At 34.9% G+C, this 19,318-nt stretch overlaps 2 protein-coding genes across 6 annotated transcripts; one reads left to right on the top strand and one right to left on the bottom strand.

Moving 5' to 3' along the window:
* Nucleotides 1-1,723: 1,723 nt before the first annotated feature.
* LOC122306100 lies at nt 1,724-8,115 on the top strand. 3 transcript variants are annotated; one of them, XM_043118499.1, is made up of 7 exons: nt 1,724-1,999; nt 2,997-3,144; nt 3,423-3,499; nt 3,621-5,435; nt 6,227-6,374; nt 6,455-7,170; nt 7,813-8,115. In XM_043118499.1, the coding sequence occupies exons 2-6, from the start codon at nt 3,006-3,008 to the stop codon at nt 7,159-7,161; spliced, it is 2,886 nt and encodes a 961-aa protein (XP_042974433.1). In that variant the 5' UTR covers nt 1,724-1,999; nt 2,997-3,005; the 3' UTR covers nt 7,162-7,170; nt 7,813-8,115. The 3 variants fall into 3 exon arrangements, with proteins under 3 accessions (XP_042974433.1, XP_042974431.1, XP_042974434.1); XM_043118497.1 differs by lacking the exon at nt 7,813-8,115 and having other exon boundaries at nt 6,455-7,236; XM_043118500.1 differs by lacking the exon at nt 7,813-8,115 and having other exon boundaries at nt 1,753-1,999; nt 2,992-3,144; nt 6,455-7,236.
* A 3,504-nt stretch (nt 8,116-11,619) lies between these two features.
* LOC122306948 (auxin transporter-like protein 2) lies at nt 11,620-18,160 on the bottom strand. Of its 3 annotated transcripts, XM_043119532.1 has the most exons (4): nt 17,701-18,155; nt 17,183-17,397; nt 16,903-17,088; nt 11,620-11,667 (listed from the first exon to the last, which is right to left on the bottom strand). In XM_043119532.1, exons 2-4 carry the CDS (start codon nt 17,351-17,353, stop codon nt 11,635-11,637), a joined length of 390 nt encoding a protein of 129 aa, XP_042975466.1. In that variant the 5' UTR covers nt 17,354-17,397; nt 17,701-18,155; the 3' UTR covers nt 11,620-11,634. The 3 variants fall into 3 exon arrangements, with proteins under 3 accessions (XP_042975466.1, XP_042975465.1, XP_042975464.1); XM_043119531.1 differs by lacking the exons at nt 11,620-11,667; nt 17,701-18,155 and adding an exon at nt 17,610-17,661 and having other exon boundaries at nt 16,742-17,088; XM_043119530.1 differs by lacking the exon at nt 11,620-11,667 and having other exon boundaries at nt 16,746-17,088; nt 17,701-18,160.
* Between the last annotated feature and the right edge of the window lie 1,158 nt (nt 18,161-19,318).

A 19,318-nucleotide genomic window follows, 5' to 3' on the forward strand; every position in this document is an offset into this window, starting at 1 on the left:
CTAACTCGTAACGGTTAATAATATAATTTGACAACTGCTATATACACAAAAATATTACATAAAATAAATATACAAACTGATATATTTCTATAAAATTTGTTATAACTATTTTATAATAAAAATAATTTTATAATCTGATATACCACGTTATGCTACGTTATATTGTAAATTCACTTTTGTATTAAAATTTTTGTATCTAAAATATTTTTCATATAATTTTACTTTATAAAAAGGGATTGAGGGGCTGAAAGTGTGTGGCATTGTTTATTATAGAATTGTTGATTTTTGTCCATGTGGTTTGGTGAGTTTAGCTAAAAAGTGATTCCTCGATGATGGGTAGGTGTGGTGTGGATGAGTGACTCTTTGGCTTACTTTTATTTTATTATATTTATATATATATATATTATATTAAAAAAAAAAGACACAAAATTAAATATTTTAAGAGATTTATGCCTTGCATAAATGTGATATTATAAAAATATAATGATGGAATTTTTGCCTTAAGCATGACATAGAGATAGTTCTAAATTTCTTGAAATTATATATCATGTTTAAAAGTGACATTTAAAAAACATAAAAGATAAAGTTGTAAATATTTTATATTTGATATTGTATTCATCAAATTTATTTGGTAGTTGAAGAATTGTTTTTTCTTTATGAATTTTATTTCCTAGATAATACTAATGTGGGTAACTAGAGAATTTCTTTTTTATTGGAGAAATATATTACAATTTGGTTTGCAATTATTTTAAAATAATTTAATTAATAAATTAATAAAAATTTGATAAAATTAATAAATTTTTATTATTATCATCATCATCATAGCTCAAAATCATCACAAGCATTTTTATTTTAAAATTTATAAAAAGAAATTAAATAACAAATAAAATAAACATTTATAATTTTATTTAAAAAGAAATTTTATTTACAGTCTTAAGCGGGAGATTGCATGTGTAGACCCATTGATGTATGGGAGCAAAAGACAAAATAATATCATTGTGAGAAATATATTATTATAATTTAAATTTTTTTTAAAGATAACTGTATGAATTTACGTGAGCAATCTCCAAATAAAACTGTAGGTAGACTAAGACCCTATTTGGAATTGTAGTAAGAGATTTAAAAAGTATGATAGAACGGTCTAAAGTACTTAAATAACAAAATTTATCCGTATGGTAATTTTACATTAAAATACTTTTAAACTAAGAAAAAATAGAAAACTACATTTCAACAAAAGTATCAAAATGATACTTTTTGTCAAAAGCACTTTAGAAAATGTAGTCCATATTTTACCGTGTTATGTATATTACAAAATGACCCTCATCATTTTAATACAATGACAATTTTACCCATCTATATTTTTTATTATTCTCGTATAGTTTATTTAAGATTTTATCCATCAATATTTTTCATTCTTCTCCTATTATTTATGTATCGTTGAAGAGATTTTCTTTTTCATTATAATTACTGAAAAATCTATTACACTATTTTTTTTATTATTTTATTATAATATTTAATTTTTATCAAGTATATGTCCTTTTATATTATTTTTATCTCAAAAAGTAATTTTTTAAATTTATTTTAAATAAATCTAATATATTTAAAAATATTTTAGACATATAGGATTCTAAATAATAAATAAATTTTTAATAATAAAACTTAACCGTATTAACGTTTAAGTTAAGTTAAAAAATAATATTTTTCATCACAGCCTAAAAAATGTACTAACTCTTTGTTTGGAAAGAGAGAGAGCGGAAAAAATGAAAGTCAGAAAGGGGGGCGGTTGGGGATCCATTCAGCCAATACGGTTCTCTCAAATACCACATTCCACGAAAATACCCCACCAAAACCACCTCACCAATCTCTCCCTCCCTCCCTCTCTCTCTCACACCCGCCCACACTCACGTTCGGGGAGCGGCCGATCCCGTCGTGCCACGTAAGATCACACTCTATCTGCGGCGCGCATTCTCACAGCGATGCCATTTTCAGGCCACTCCAGGTTCCATCTCGATTCTCTTCCCTCTTTTTCTGTCTATCTGAAAATGCTTCGGCTTGCGTCGGAGCTTTTTTTTTTCTCCTTTTTCTTTTCTGTGTTTTGTTGCCTGTGAATCTTCTCTGTCTGTCTCCCCTCTTGCTGTGAGTTTTTCCTCCTCTTTTGATGTCTGTGGAAGTCGAATCTAATTCTCTCTCCTATATTAGCTTTTCTGTGTTTTTGCTGTGACCACAGCTTTTATATGTACTCAAAATCCTGCATTTTGTTCGAGTTTTCTTTTACCCTTTTTGCCTTACTTTTGGAATCTAATAAAAAGCTGTTTTTTTCCTTTTTTGTGTGTGTTTTAATTTTCCGGTTACAGTGTGCATATACTTGGGTGTGCTTCATTTCTGCTCGGGGTTTTGCTTTATTTTATTATAATTTGGGCATTTGGAGCTTGAAATGACGATTTTACAGAGTGGGTCTTTATCGGATTAAGGCTTTAATCAGTGTTAATCCAACCAAATAAAGTGTGTTTCTTTTTGGGAAAAAGTAAATACTGAATATCACATCATTCCATTTAAATCTAGGCCATGACCAGTTTGAACAAGTTTCCCCTCTCTTTTGAATAAATGTAACACCTAGATTTGAGCTTGAAAATTGGAGTTCTTAAGGTTTTTGTGTAGAAAGTGTAGGATTTTTTTTTTTTTTTTTTACTCATAAAAAAATAATCTTCTTGTTTTTCCCCCTTCATTTTTTTCCTGAAATTTAGGTATGCAGCTTGTTAATATGTGTGAATGTGTATATGTATGTATTGTGCTTGTATGCATTTTCTACACCATCTAAAAATCGGCAAGTTCTCTTCTTTGTGTTAATTGTAATAACCGTTTCTTGTTATACTTGTAAGGAAAAAAAATTTGGCCACATTCTTGTTGATGAGCATTCTGGAGTAGTTCGTTTTATATTTAATTAAATAGGGAAAGATGCTATTTTAGATTAGTTTTCTGACATTTTTTCAGTGCAGGTGTTTAAAATGAATGGGATTCAAGCCACAAAATCTCACAGTACCGAGAAACCCTCTCCAGGATGTCTTGGAAGAATGGTGAATCTCTTTGATTTGAGTTCAGGCGTTCCTGGAAATAGGCTGCTAACGGATAAACCTCATTATGATGGTGGTTTCCTTTCTCATTTTTTTTCTTGATCTATTTACTACAATTTTTTATAATCATGAAAGTCGTCTGCTAAGAGCTTAACTTAAAGAAAAAAGAATGTAAATTTAATTTTATCATCTGTATGCTCATTGCTCTGCCTATGTTTTTGGCATAGAGCTTAAAATCCTTCACGTTGATGGTAAATCATATCTTGTCAGTTATTCTTTCCTTGTCTTGTTAATCACTTGAACCTCAAATATAATTTCTAACCCTTTTTGAAATGGAGTTGTTTGATGCAGATTCTTCACGCACAAGGAGTAGATCAGTTGTGGCAAGGACATGGAGTCCTTTTGGAGATCAGATAGAGGAGAAAATTGTAAGTTAGTTGATGTTTTACTGTAACTAATATTCAAAAGTGAGTAAACATTTCCGTTTACGTCTGAGCAATAATAAACTCCACTGTCCCTGACTCCTATTTTTTTCTGTGAAATGTGCAGATTGTGCACAACATAAGGGGAATATCAAACAACGAGGCAAATGGAACACCCATGAAGATACTTATAAACCAAGAAATGGAAAAAGAAGGGGAATCTAAATACAACCCACCTAATGTGGTCGCGAAGTTGATGGGGCTTGATGCCCTCCCCCGACCACAGCCTGATTCAGCTTCAAAAAGAAACCATGCAAAAGGTTATTCTCGACGTAGTTTAAGTCATTCAGGGATAGCACTAGGATCTTGGCAGGAAGAAGATGGCTTTTCTGATAAGGGATTGCCATGTGATCGGTGTCCACAACAGACAACTTATGTGAGGCACAAATCACCACAGAAAGGAAGGCATGACGGAAAGATTGATGACAAAAAAATGGATCTTGTTCGTCGGAAGTTCATGGAAGCAAAACGTTTGGCTACAGATGAGAAACTTCGCCAGTCTAAGGAGTTTCAAGATGCTTTGGAAGTTTTAAGTTCCAATGAAGATTTATTCCACAAGTTATTGCAAGAACCAAATGCTTTATTTTCTCAACGTTTGGATGATCTAAAGTCAACTGCTCCACCTCCTGAGACAAAGCGAATTACTGTTCTTAGGCCTTCGAAGATGGTTGATGGTGACAAATTTCAAGGATCGGGTAGGATGAGTGATAAACAAATAAAGATGCCAGCCCAAGTGGGCCAAGCACTTCTGTGGGGCAAGAATGACCCTGGATATTCTCCTACTTACAATAATCAGAAAGGCGATGAATTTCCGGGTCAACCAACTCGAATAGTGGTATTGAAGCCTAGCCCTGGCAAGCCTCATGACATCAAGGCTGTTGTTTCTTCACCTTCCTTGTCGCCTAGAATATTACATCGTAAAACCTTTTATGAGGAAGCTGAAGATGATGAGGCTCAAGAATCGAGGGAAGTGGCAAAGGAGATCACCCGCCAGATGCGTGAAAATTTGATGGGTCATCAAATGGATGAGACTCTGCTTTCTTGTGTTTTTTCACATGGCTATACTGGCAATGATGGTTCATTTGACAAATCAGAGAATGAATCTGCAGTGGAAGATCTTAGTGATTCGGAAGTCATGTCACCGTCTCCCAGGCATTCATGGGATTATATCAATAGGTTTGGAAGCCCTTGTTCTTCGTCCTCCTTCAGCCGTGTGTCATGTTCTCCTGAGTCATCAGTTTGTAGAGAAGCAAAGAAGCGACTATCTGAAAGGTGGGCCATGATGGCATCAGTTGGGAGTTCTCAAGATCAAAGACATGGTTGGAGAAACTCAAGTACTTTGGGTGAGATGCTGGCACTTGCAGATTCAAAGAAGTTGGCAGGATCTGAGGACAAGAATATTAATAAGGAACAAGAATCAGTGGAATCAGGTTCATGCTTAAGTAATAATGTAAATAAAGAAGAATGTTTGGTTGTTTCTCCTAAAAATCTTTTGAGGTCAAAATCTGTCCCTGTATCTTCAACGATGTCTGGTACGAGACTCAATGTTGAAGTGTCTGAACCTGAGGCTGGAAAAATGCATGTTCCCAAGGAGCTGACAAAGGCAAAGAGTATGAAATCATCATTCAAGGGGAAAGTTTCTAGTTTATTTTTCTCCAGGAATAAGAAATCGAGTAAAGATAGACATGCTGCATCTCAGTTTAAAGATGAATCTCAATATGCTGGCTCTGAAGCAAAAGGGTCTCTATTACATTCTCTTGGGGTGACCTGTGATGCCACTTCTCAACTTGCTGATGGTGGCCTTTGTTCCGCACCTCATGGACCATCAGGTGAAACTTCTCCAGATACCAGCATGGGACAAAAGCAAGGCACAACTTGGGAGGTAGTGTACGATCTTTTTCTTTTCTTTGTTGTCCATGCTTCTTTAATTGTTCCACCAATTGCTTTGTAACCTATTCTCTGATTTTTAAACTTAGCCTTCCTAAACAAAACTCCAATGTACTATGGAGGTATTACCTCTATATTACACGTTCATCCATGGAAATTCATCTTTTTGTGGTTGCACCACTTGCCCTCAACTAATGAAACTATACCCTTCGAATGGATGAACTTTAAAATGGTCAATAATCACAGGAGGCCATTGGTGACTGGAAATCATAGAAAATTCCTAGGTTAGGTTATATGTAACAGGAAAATCGATATGGTGTTTGTGCCTAATGCAGCTGTATTTAAGAAAAAAAAAATGCCAATCATGATGTGGTTTTTTGATAATGTGATTGAGATGCTTGAGCACAAAGAAAAAAATGAATGGAAAAATTTAAAATAGGAATATCCTGGCTATATAACGTATAAATATGCACTTGTCAATGATGTGGGTTGTTACATTGCCCAGCATATTATTGGTACCTGTGAAGTGATGCTGCTTTGTTTAAGGCCCTTTTCTTGTCCCACTGTAAAAGAGAACTATTGACTGAATGTATATAACTAAGCAGTGTTAATGGCTTCCCTTAGTTCTTTTTATAATTATAATTGTTTTTATTGTAACTTATGCAAAAAGCTAATTGCCATTTTTGTTGTTACTTATGGGAGAAAAGTAACTGCTGTTTTTTGTTGCTACAACACTCGAATTCCATGATTATATCATTTAGCAAGAGTTGTCATTACCATTTGCAGGCAGGATTTTCTGTAAAGAAGCATATAATGCCCGGGAATATCAGTGAGAATCAGGACCAGCCGAGTCCGATTTCGGTTTTGGAACCACCATTTGAAGATGATAACACATCTCTAGAGGCCTTTGGTAATATGAAGCCAGACCACCAGGGTATATACTCTATATCTCTGTGTATTTTAGGAAAACATTCGTTTATATGACCTATTCTTAATCTGTCTTTCATTTGACAGGAAGACAGTTGCCTATTAAGTCTAACTTGATTGACAAATCACCACCTATAGAATCAATAGCTCGGACACTGTACTGGGATGATTCTTGTCCAGAGACAGCCACAGGATATACAGAAAAACCTTCAGTTTCCCCAGGCAGTGAGGTGGAAGAACAAGATTGGCTCGCCCTTGCCCAAACATTATTATCAATGGCTGGTCTCAATGGGGAAGTGCAGTCTGAGAAATTTTCTGCTAGATGGCATTCGCTTGATAGTCCATTGGACCCATCATTGAGAGACAAGGTCACCGCCATTCATGGAAAGAATTTTCTGCCTGAGGCTAAGCGACGGCAAAATAGATCAAATTGGAAGCTTATTTTTGATTGTGTGAATGCCGCACTAATGGAAATCACAGGTTATGGGTCGACAGACAAGTACCCAATGGGAAGGCCCTGTAATGGGGCCAATAGCAGACTCTTAGAGAGTGCATCACCCATGCTGGTGGACTGGGTGTGGAACCAAATGCAGGAATGGATTTCTAGTGAGGGGAGGTGTGATTTATGGGATGGTGAGGACAGCAACAGCCTCGTGGTGGAGAGACTTGTGAGAAAGGAGGTTGTGGGGAAAGGGTGGGAAGGGATTTTGAGATTGGAAATATATAATATTGGAAAGGAAATAGTGGGGAAGTTGCTGGAAGAGCTTGTGGCAGAAGCTCTGGTGGATTGCTGAATTTGACAGGTAGGCTGTGAAGAGGCTTTGCACTCTCTCTCTTCTAAATATGTAACACATCCACCCCCCCCCCCCCCCCCCCCCCCCCCCCCCCCCCCCCCAAAAAAAAAAAAAAACAAAAAAGCACAAAAGCCCTCTATATTTATTGTAACTCTATTATTTTGTGTTCAACAAAGATGTCCTACTCTTCTGATCTGTTTAATATTGCAAATGTTTATTCGATAACCTTTTTTTATTATGATTTTCCCATTCATATGTATAAATCTGCCAGAAAAAAGTAGTGTTTACTTTTGGGTATTGTCTTTTATAATATCCATATCAGGATTGATGACCTAATGCAGAGCATGCTTGTTGTATTTATAATTACTTTTAACTAGTAATATTTGGTACAAGTTTTAAATAGACAAATATACAAGTTCTTTATAAAAAAAATGGATTTCATTAATAAAAAATAATTTTTTTTATATATATTTTTGGAAGGTGGTGTCTACTTTTTTAACGAAGGTTTATGGAAAGTTTGTCAATATGTATTATGAAACTTTGGACATATCATTTCTCATTTTTAACCGCGCGGTAAAAGCTGATATGTGTTGTACGAGGAACACCCTCTGAACTTGTTACTCTAACCAACCACCCCTGAATGATTGGCAGGGAAAAGGTTAGTACTGTTTTTCACGCTGCTGATAACACTGGACCTGTTTTGTTCGACATGGCTATTTTCTTGGGAACACAGCTTGACTGCAAAAGCTGAAATTTCTTAGTACTTCTGTGAATCTTTGGTCCTCTACTTGTAGCCAAAGTTGACGTCGTCCAACATCTTTGCTGAGATTGAGATTGAGATTTAGGTGTACTAGGTTGAATGCTTCTTGCAGCACAGCACGAAGCCCGGCCGGTGATGATCGACCAATTAAAAAAATACTTGGGGAATTTTATGGTATCTTTTATATGGAGACAATGGTAGTATGGTACACACGAAACGTATGTATCATGCAGGTGCATGGCGCGACTAATATCTAAGAATAGGACCGTAAATTTCTCCAAAATTGAAATGATCTTCTTTTTTTCTTTGTTGGGGAGATATTACCTATCTGTGATCATCAACAGGAAGAAACTTTTTTGTATAGAAAATATCATAGAATGGATATGCTAAAGATAATGTGTTTATAAAAGTTGAGACAGAATATGCCAAAGATAATGTGTGTGTGTGTGTGTATATATATATATGTATGTATGTATGTATATATTTATAAAAGATGGTGCACTTGTCGTTTAAAATAAGAATATTCTTAGTTCAGACAGATACTAACAGACAAGTTTTGATACCTTCTGTTTGGTACTTCAGAAATTAAGGCACTGCCGAGAGATCCGTGAATCAGAACTATACAAACATATTATTTGAGATCAAAGTGCAGATGAGTTCAGTCAATTCATGGGATAGCGCCTAAAATGATTAGGGGAGACACGGTTTAAATATGAACGGATATGGATGATCTGTGTGGGAGTCTTTGCTAGAGAGAGAGAGAGATGATAGGAATGCAGTAGTTACACCCCAGTCCTTACATGTCCTATGTCATATAATTCTCTAGAGAATAATTTTAGAACTCAATGTTTATTACGTTGTAACTCATGGCCTGAAACATAATTAGAAACCGAGTAGTTCTTCAAGGAATTCACATTTTGGTACAGAAAGGTGTTTAACAGTGAAGCCGCAAGAAAAGAACTTGGACCTCCTGCCTCTTAATGGAGAAGAATGAAGTAAAAAAAGAACAAGAAGAAGAAATTCACTGGAAACATGGTACCAGGGGAATAGATTCCCACAAGGGACAAAGGGAACCGAAAGTTGGGTAGTGGGAGAAGAAAACTACAGATGGCAGAAAGTTAGAAACAAGCATTTGTAGCTGGGAATTCAAGAGGCCGAATTCCCTAGTACTCCTAGCTCACTAGCTCAGTACGTAGTTATTAAATTCAAGCAGAAAGAGATCTCGTGACTCGTGACTCAGCACTCGTGATTTCCAAATCAACCAATATGACATCATGAGATTCGTGAACTGCTGAAGGAGGCATTTAGACAAATTGAAAGGAACAAACTTTTGCGGAAACAGAAGAACATGATCTATAGATTACACTCTGCACGTGACCATGATCCTGCTAGGTGTATGTGCATTGGGTAATCTCTAAGCAATTGTTTTTATCTTAGTTATGTGGTAGATCATTTGTATCGATGAATTTCAATCTCCCTGCAGGGTCAGGGGGCTTTGACGATCTTGCAACAATCACCCGATCTCTTTCTTTTACTATTAATTGGTCATCTTCTTGGTTCAGTTAACAAATAAAACATAATTTATACAGCAAAATATTATATTCACTCTCCGATGAAACACAACATTAACCAAAACAAGAACTAGCTTCCTGTAAGATGTTTTAACTATGAATCCCTAGATGGTTAATGCATAGACGGAATATATTGTTCATTTCTTATTCTTTTCCTGAACACCGCGATCTTACTGCAGCGACATCACGGGGTCCATCTGGACCTGTATCTCCCTTTGTATTTATTTTTGCACTTCAAGACACACATGTTTCTATGCCAAAACACACCACCAAACATAACATCAACTATGAATCCCTATATGGTTAATGCATAGACCCAGCTTATCGTGCAGGTTCATCATTTGATTGGTATATATTTATTGAAGATTGATTCAGTTTTCTATACAAGCTATATTTAGTTTTCTGTTATTATTAGTCATCTGATTTATTAATCTGCTTTGGAACAATATGTTATTAATTGTTGTTATTCTCAAGATGGCATATAAGATGTATTTTGGTGAATTGTAAATGGTAGAACAATAGAATCAATCAAAGAATTGTTGGTTGAAGTTTTGCCTTGTTTTTCTCCTCTGGTTTCATTCTTTTTCTATAATCTGATTCTAAAACCAACAATTGGCATCAGAGATGCAATGTCTCGATCTTCTTGGGAAAAATGGTTGCCCTTGGTTCATCCACATCAATTCTTATGTTTTATGGTGAAAATTATGACTATTGGAGCATAAAAATGAAGACTTTGTTCTTGTCTCTTGGTCTATGGGATGTCATCGAGTTTGGAGTTCCAAGATCCAGTGAAAGCTCAAGTTGTGGTGGTTCTGATTCAAGTCAAGTCAAGTTGGAAAAACATAAGGATACGAATGCATTATTCATTTTGCAACAAGCTGAAAGTGAATCTATATTTCCAAGAATAATGAGAGCTACAACTTCTAAACAAGCAAGGGAAATTTTAAAACTTAGTTTCAAGGAAATAGCAAAGTTAAAACTATTAAGCTTCAAGGGTTGAGAAGGGAGCTTGAGAATCTCAAAATGAAAGATTTTGAAATTCCCAAAGAGTATTGCTCAAAACTCATTGAAGTAATTAATTAAATGAGGCTTTATGGAGAGGCCATAACTAATGAGAGAATTGTACAAAAGATCCTCATTAGTTTAACTAAGAAATATGACTCGATGGTTTCTACCATTGAAGAATCTCGGGATCTCTCTACACTTTCAGTTACTAAACTGATGGGTTTTCTGCAAGCACATGAACAAAGGCTTGATAGGAGATTAAGATGATTGAAAAGAATAATACCTAAGAGCTTGTTCCTTGTCCTGGCAGTAAAGAAATCATTGGAGTTTAATGGATTTGCAAAAGGAATCTCAATCTTGATGGTTCATTAAAGAAATGCAAAGCAAGATTAGTTACTAAAGGGTACTCACAGCAGGCTGGAATTGATTTCAATGAAACTTATGCTCTTGTGGCAATATTAGATACCATAAGAATTGTTTGTGTACTTGCATCTCAAAAGAAGTTAGAAGATCTCTCAACTTGATGTTAAATCAGCTTTCCTCAATGGAGAACTTGAAGAGGAAGTCTATGTGGAGCAACCCTAGGGCTTTAACAAGGAAGATGGCAGGGTGCTTAAATTAAAAAAAAGGCTCTATATGGGCTTAAACAAGCACCTAGAGCATGGTATGACAATATCAATGATTACTTTGGAAAACAAGACTTCAAGAAAAGTGTGAGTGAACCTACACTTCATGTTCAAATCAAAGGTAAAAATTTGCTCATAATCTCCTTATATGTTGATGATTTAATCATAACTAGAAATGACTCAAAGATGATTGAAGAATTCAAGCAAGACATGATGAAGTCTTTTGAAATGAGTGACTTGGGTTTAATGCATTATTTTCTTGGTATGGAAGTATGTCAAGATGATGGCATCTTCATTTCTCAAAAGAAGTATGTTGAAGATTTACTTAAGAGGTTTAATATGGCTTATTGCAAACCAGTGGCAACTCCTCTAATTGCAAATGAAAAAATTAAGAAAGAAAATGAGGGAAAATTAATTGATGGGGCTACTTACAGAAGCTTGATTGACAACTTGCTATATCTCACTTCTACTTGACCTGATCTCATGTTTGCTACAAGCATGTTGTCAAGGTTCATGCAAAATCCCAATCAAGTGCATTTTGGTGCTGCAAAAAGAGTGTTGAGATATGTTAAAGGAATTTTGAAATATGGTATTTCTTTCAAATCATGTACTTATTCAAAATTAATTGGGTACACTGACAGTGATTGGGTTGGTTCTACTGATGATATGAAGAGTACATCAGGCTATTGTTTTAATTTGGGATCTGGAATTTTCTCATGGGATTAAAAAAACAAGGTTCCGTGGCTCAATTTACAGTAGAAGTAGAGTATGTTGTTGCTGCTAATGCTGTAAATCAAGCTATATGGCTGACCAGAATACTTGAAGATATAGGAGCAAAGCAACAACTTCCAGTTGAGATTTTCTGTGATAATAAGTCAACAATTGCAATGGGAAAAGTTCCAGTTTATCATAGCTGAACCAAGCACATTGCTATTAAGTATCATTATCTTAGAGATGATTGCTAATGGAGATGTTGAGTTGAAGTATTGCAAGTCAGGAGAACAATTGGCTGATATCTTTACGAAGGCAATTTCTAAAGACAAATTTCAGAAGTTGCGTTTGATGCTTAGAGTTGAAGAAAATGCATCTATTAGGAATTTGGACCTCCCAAATTCACCCCCCTAATATCTACCCTTTGCAGGCATAACAAAAAAAAAAAATAGAGAAATATTAACAATACAAGATTTTACGTGGAAATTCTTAAACAGGAGAAAAACCATCAGACCCAGAGAAGAAAATTCACTGTGTGAAAAATTGTTACAATCACATAATTTCTTTCATCACCCCAAACAAACGCACAAAGCTTTCCCTACTAGCAAAATTTTAACTCACACCTCTTCCAATTTTACAAAAATGGACAATAAAGAAATTTAACTAGAGTCAAAAGTTACTACCTAAACATTTGACTTGTGCACCTAAACTAAGAGGCTAAGCCTCTTATTTATAACTCATGAGTCTTGCGTCTTCCTCACTCACTACCGATGTGGGACTCCAAAGAGCAATACTCAACAATCTCCACCTTGAGATTTTGACTGGTCCCACAGCCAAGCTCCACCTCAATGAAGATCTTCATAGTTTCTGCTATCATGCTTCACCATAAAAGCATATCCACTTAGAATAAACTAATTCCAATCATTTCACTTTGGCCCATGTCGAAAAACAACCTTCTTGAAAAATTATGGTGTAACTTCCACGTTTGGCTCTCCTGGAAGTTCATCAACCATCGACATAAATTTTCACCACACACCTTGCATCAATGCCAAACCAATACCTGTGTGCAAACTTGTAGACCCGCTAACATTAATACATCTTCTATCATGACAACTTTAGAAATTAGCGGCATGCCATGAGGATATACATGTCTCTTTTTTCATGGAGAAAGACACAACATTAGCATCAATACCAGTATCTCTATTTACTAACTTGGAACCACTTGCCAAACCCGCTCCTTGTACTAGCCGTTTCACCAGTCATTAGTATCACTGTTGACTTTAGGGGTTGATCTGCCTTCAACGCCTTGTGTAAACCAATTTCTTCACTTCAAATTTGACAAGATTTGAAACCCTACTTCCTGACATTGCTTTGATGAATTTACTGTAGAAATGAATAGTATCTCGCTAAGTTAATTTCCAAGAAAGATTGGAGGGTCACAATGGACACACTTAAAATTTTCAATCTCCTAGACAGAACCTTCTTAGATTGTTCGTATCCACACTACTACACCAAAACTCCACCCCACAAAAAGAACCTAGTGGCTCTGATACCAATTGTTGAAAATTTAGACCTCCCAAATTCACCTCCCTAGGATCTATCCTTTGCAGGCATAATAAAAAAAAAAATAGAGAAATAATAATAACACAAGATTTTACGTGAAAACTCCTAAACAGGAGAAAAATCACCAGACCCAGAGAAGAAAATCCACTATGTGAAACATTGTTACAATCACACAATTTCTCTCCTCACTCCAAATACACCCACAAAGCTTTCTCCACTAACAAAATTTTAACTCACACCTCTTTTCATTTTATAAAAATGGACAATAGAGGAATTTAACTAGAGTAAAAAATTACTAGCTAAACATTTGACTGGTACACCTAAACTATGAGGCTAAGCCTCTTATTTATAACTCATGAATCTTGCCTCTTCCTCACTCACTACCGATGTGGGACTCCAAAGAGCAATACTCAACAGCATCAAGGGGGAGTATTGAAGGCTGACGGAGTTTTTTATACAAGCTATATTTAGTTTTCTGCTACTTATTAGTCATTTGATTTATTTGGAATAATATGTTATTAATTGTTGTTATTCTCAAGATGTATTTTGGTGAATTGTAAACGGCAGAACAATAAAATCAATTAAAGAATTGTTGGTTGAAGTTCTCTCCTGTTTTTCTCCTTTGTTTTCATTATTTTTCTGTAATCTGGTTTCTAAAACCAACAATATTTGATGGAACAAGATGAATCTCTGAATTAGTTCTTGTCTAAACTTGATCAGGGTCTCAAGTAAGAGATAAATTGATGAAGTGCGTCTTATAATATTTATAAATATAGTAGGGCCCTGCATCCGTTTAGAGATAATCATTAGTACCGTCTGTCATGTTGGACACAACATGCAGTACTAATACTACATGCTCATTTAAGTATTGATGACATAACCCTAAATAAATTAGGCAATACGAGCTGGGAGCACACAGAGTCATGGTGACGGGAACTGGCCAACTCGGCTAGCTGTGTCCCGGCTGAGCTTAGGCATGAGGAACAAGAACATGAGGGAGTGCGTATCAAGAGTTACGAGTGCCTGCGTGGGTTTTGATCAACTCTTCATATACGTAAGTGATTATTTATATATTCTACCTTTTAATTGATATATAATTACAAATTTGACATATTGTGTGGTACTCATGACTGACGATTTGTAGGAGAAGAAGATCATTACTTTAAAAAGCAGCCTGCTTTCGTGTTGGGACACATGATGACTACCTTTTATTTTTATTTTTTACAGGTCTTCTAGCTGTTAGTTATAAATTAGTTACAAAAAAAAAAAAAAAAGATTTTTTATACTAAAATTGATGATCATGATCATGCCGCAGACCTCTACATGAATAGTATTAATGCATTTTGTGCATGAATAGACTGTCTTACAAACAGATATATATATCTTTATATTAATAAGTGCCAATAGCTTGAGTTACAGTCTTTTTCGTCTAACATTTTTATTTCCAGTTTTGCCCTTAGCTTTATTTGACAATTACGGTGATTTGTATATATGATAGTATTTGGTTTGGATGGAAAGTGGGCAAGTTGAGTGGAGTAGGTCGATCCATGATTAGAGCAGAGTCGCGATCAAGTCGACATCTAACCAAACATTGGTGGAGCCCCATACAGAAACAATTCATCTGAACTTGGTGCAAAAATCAATGTTTGTGTATTTCCGTAGGACAAGACCTTCATAAAATTATTAAAAGAATTTTAAGCGGTGGACTTCAGACGGCAAAATAGTATTTCTCTTATATATGCATGTTTCTTTTGATTTTGTTTGTTAGGCATCTAGCCAGCTGCCAACACCATTGATCTATATAATATTCTAATATAATATTTCTTGTCATCATGGTGCAAAACTAAATGATCTTGACATGATCGATGATTCACTCTATAATAATCCTCTTTTTGTTAATTATTGTGTGGGTCATAGCAATATAACTAAGGGTACGTTGGGCATAAAAAAAAAAAATATCAACAAAGCTTAATGATATCGAGTCATGGGTTAGTGGATTCATTTGGTACTACTGTACTTCTTTAATTTTATATAATTAACCAAACATTGGTGGAGCCCCATACAGAAACAATCCATCTGAACTTGGTGCAAAAATCAAGCTAAATGATTTTTTCCACCGAAGTGATGTCAGGGATTACGTATATTAAAAATTTTTTATCAATAGTGATAGTGCACTGGATAACTGATATTAGACGTGTGGATTCGAATTGTCATTGGAAAGTAGATGACAAATCCTTATTCAATGTTGGTCCCGCCTTGTCCTCCGTAATCAAAGCAAACATATCTTGGTTCCTTACTTTTTTTTATTATTTTATACTATTATATATTTTTTTAAATTGTTAGGACTAATTTGAAAACAATGGTGTCAAGTACTTGAGCAGACATCATGCAACAGTAGTTTTGCAGCGTGATAGGACGTATGGATGATTGAGGACAATAGGCACCTTAAAACGGTCTTCATGGCTCATTTGTGTTCACTTCGTCTCGTATTGCTGATTCGGTTTTTGTTTCAGAAGGTACGTATTTCCTTAGTTTTATTTCTTTCTTCATGGTAAGGAAAATCTGCCTACACATAATCTGCCTGTGTATATATATAATACAATTTAAACTTACAATGCCTTTTGTGTCTAAACAGGAATTGTTCTCATCAAGAGATCTAAATATATAAAAGACTCTCTATTGTTCATTTCAAGACCTGTAAGTGCTTTTATATATATATATATATATATATATATATATTATATATCTCTTTTTGCTGGTCTCTACTTATAATTTTTTTGTGGATCCTTGCTTTGAATGGCAAATTAATTTTGAAAAATATTTTATTCAAGAATTTTGATATGTGATATCGATCTATGCTTTTTATAAGTTTCATTTTCATGGTATTTTTTCATTCCATGTGTTATTTTTTTATCTTCATTTATTGATCTGATATTCCTTACTATAATTCTCGTAGCTGAGCGATCATCTCGATCCCCCTCTCCATATACAAGAAGCTGGTTAATAATAAACATATATTACAAGCAACTATATATAATATGAATGGTAGAGATAAAAGTCAACAAAAGTTAGTCTTTCTATGGTAACCACTAACCTAATTAAAGTAATCATATATAAGTTATATACTTGGTTATTAGAAATTCTTATTCACAGTTACTAAAGTCAACAAAATTAATGAGTACTGGCCACCCTAGCTTAATTATTTATTTATTGACAAATAATAATAATAATTATCCCCAACAGGTAAAACTTGTTAGCAATTACTTGAATATATATATATCACTTGAAATTAAGTACATGATCATGAACAAGTAAATATTGTTTATGACGTCAGAAAATAAATAAATATATATAGAAGAAATTATTTATAAGAGGTGAGATCGAGTTTTTAATACCAAAATGATCATGAAAGGTGATCGATCTGATCTATATATAATAAAAGGAGTGATATTACTTGGAAGAATATTTTATGACCATGCTGGTGATTCTGAGAAGCAGAACCAACCTGTATCACATGGTTCTTGAAGCTGACGTTTTCCTTCTCCTTTCGGCTTCTGTAATCTACATAGAGTACGCTAATCAGATAAGCCGTCCAGCTTCCCATTATTCCATAGAATACCTGAAGCAAGATTCTTGATAGTATTCCCAGTTGAGAGAAAGAGTAAGGAAGTGTTAATAGCACTTGCGCAACCTGTTGTGAAAGAAGAGAACCAAAATTTATTAATTCGTTTGAAAGGAATAGGCTAAAATCAGTGTTTCTTTATGGTTTTCGTAATTGTTTTTACTTGATTGGAAGCGCAGCTGAACCATGCGTCCCAGACAGAACCACCATGCCAGAGAAAGTTCTTGACACTGAACACGGAATGTTCTTCCACCTTCTCTTCATCCTTGCCCTCGTGTTCTGTCTCACTAATGTTGGGAACTATTGCTTCCTCTGCTTGCTTCTGAGGCAACATTGTCTCCGTTTTTCTCCGAAGGCAACGTCTAAATCCCGGTAGATCTGAAACATATAAAAGACAGTTAATGAGACAAAAATCTACAATCAAACGCAGTCCCAGAAAACGAAAGCCAATAAGACCCCAGATCCGACTAACAGAAAATTCCTTGAGCTCTTAAAAAAAGGGGGGAAAAAAAAACATAAGCTTCCACACAAAGTCCAAAAAAAGATGGAGGAGAAAGGAGAACAGAAACAAAAAGAAAGAAGCAAATTACGAAGCTTGGAAACAAAAGGGGCAGAGTCGTAACATGTTTTTCACGAACAAGACTAAAGAGAGAACCAAAAAATAAAACGCGAACTCAATACCACTTTCAACTTCCTTCTTCGAGAGGTCTCTTTCGCGAAAACATTGAAGCAACCGCAGATCTGTCTTCCACACAAAATGACAGTAATATCACCTTTTCCTTGTTTTCAGAATGACAAATTAGTGGCTTTAAAGAGAGAAAGACTGAGAAAGAGCGCACGATTAGAGGGAGGCCAGTACGGTTGAGAAAACAGAGTGTCAAGTATTCTTCATCCCAAGATTTAGCAGGTGGGGAAGAGCCTTAACTGCGTCCAAATAATGGGCAAAATCTCAAGCTACAAATGTCTCTCCGCGTCCCTTTAAAACCAATATTAGCTCAGTAAAAGCCCCGCTTTTAATGCGCCACCAATTTGCACAGAGAAAAGGCAGTGCCGAATCCCCAAAGACGGCGAGAGAGACCTCAAAAGCAGGAAAGAAAAAATAAAAATCTCTGCAGCAGCTGTTTCGAAGGAGCTTGCAGAAGTTGAAGAAAAAGACCCTTTTCGCTCCTATTCAAACCTATATATATATCTTATTATAAATATATACTAATATTCTTGGTCCAAAAATGAAACTTCAAATCAGACATGAATCTCTTAATGACCATAAGAAACAAAAGAGGTACCATAGAAGTCAAGATTTCACATACTTATCACTTGAAATGACCCCACAGATTGAAGAGATAGAGAGGAGGGCATTGAAAAAGATGAGAGAATAAAAGCCATATAATGCACCATTATAACTGATTCCTTCCTTCTTTTTTCTTTTCTTTTCGTCTACTTTTTGCAGCTTCATTCATGAAATTTACTGATTCACATTACCTCACAACCATGAGCAGCTTTTAGCACAAGAAGTATGTACAGACTTGAAAGCAAGTTACAGAAGAAGATCATAAACCCCACCCCCAAAAAAAGAAAAGAAATAAAAAAAGAAAAACTTATAGAGAGATCATGATTTTTCTTAGTGGCTCATGACTAACTGTAGTACCTATATTAATATTATATATTAGTGCTCTTTCCTGCCCCTATTTCCTTATCTTGGAAATACTAAAACAATATTTATGGCCATACCATTAATTGAAATTAGTCGTGTTCATTGCTGTGCCAGTCGGGTCTCCCTAAAGTGAACTCCAAGCTAGGATTCTTGAGGTGATCAAAACTTGATCTTTTGGAGTTTCTTGATTAGGCAAAATGATGATCACTTACCTGCAGCCAGGAGGAGTTTAGAAACTTATATCAGTTAATTTTAGGTCACCAAAGCACACAATAAAGCAACGATTTGTTAAAAAGAAGAGATATAGATATATAGTACTAAAACAGAACCAGATTTGTATAAAACGATCTTGGGATATTTTATGCATAATTCATCAAAGTAGAGTTATCTTATGTCATTTAAAAGTTCTAAACCAATCCCCTTTCAACGGCTATTACTTTTACTTTATACACTCTCACTTGCTTGCTCCCCAATGCCCTTCACTTGATAGTTGATATTCTACTATTTTACCCTACCTAAGTTTTAAAAAAAAAATTAAATAAATATTTATTGAATATTAAATATAATTTTAAAAAACTCATTCAATTAGTAATATCACCTTTCATTTAAAACTTTAACTAATATTTTCTTTATCTAATTCCCTAAAAT

Source organism: Carya illinoinensis, chromosome 4, assembly GCF_018687715.1.
Source record: "Carya illinoinensis cultivar Pawnee chromosome 4, C.illinoinensisPawnee_v1, whole genome shotgun sequence".
Taxonomy (NCBI): domain Eukaryota; kingdom Viridiplantae; phylum Streptophyta; class Magnoliopsida; order Fagales; family Juglandaceae; genus Carya; species Carya illinoinensis.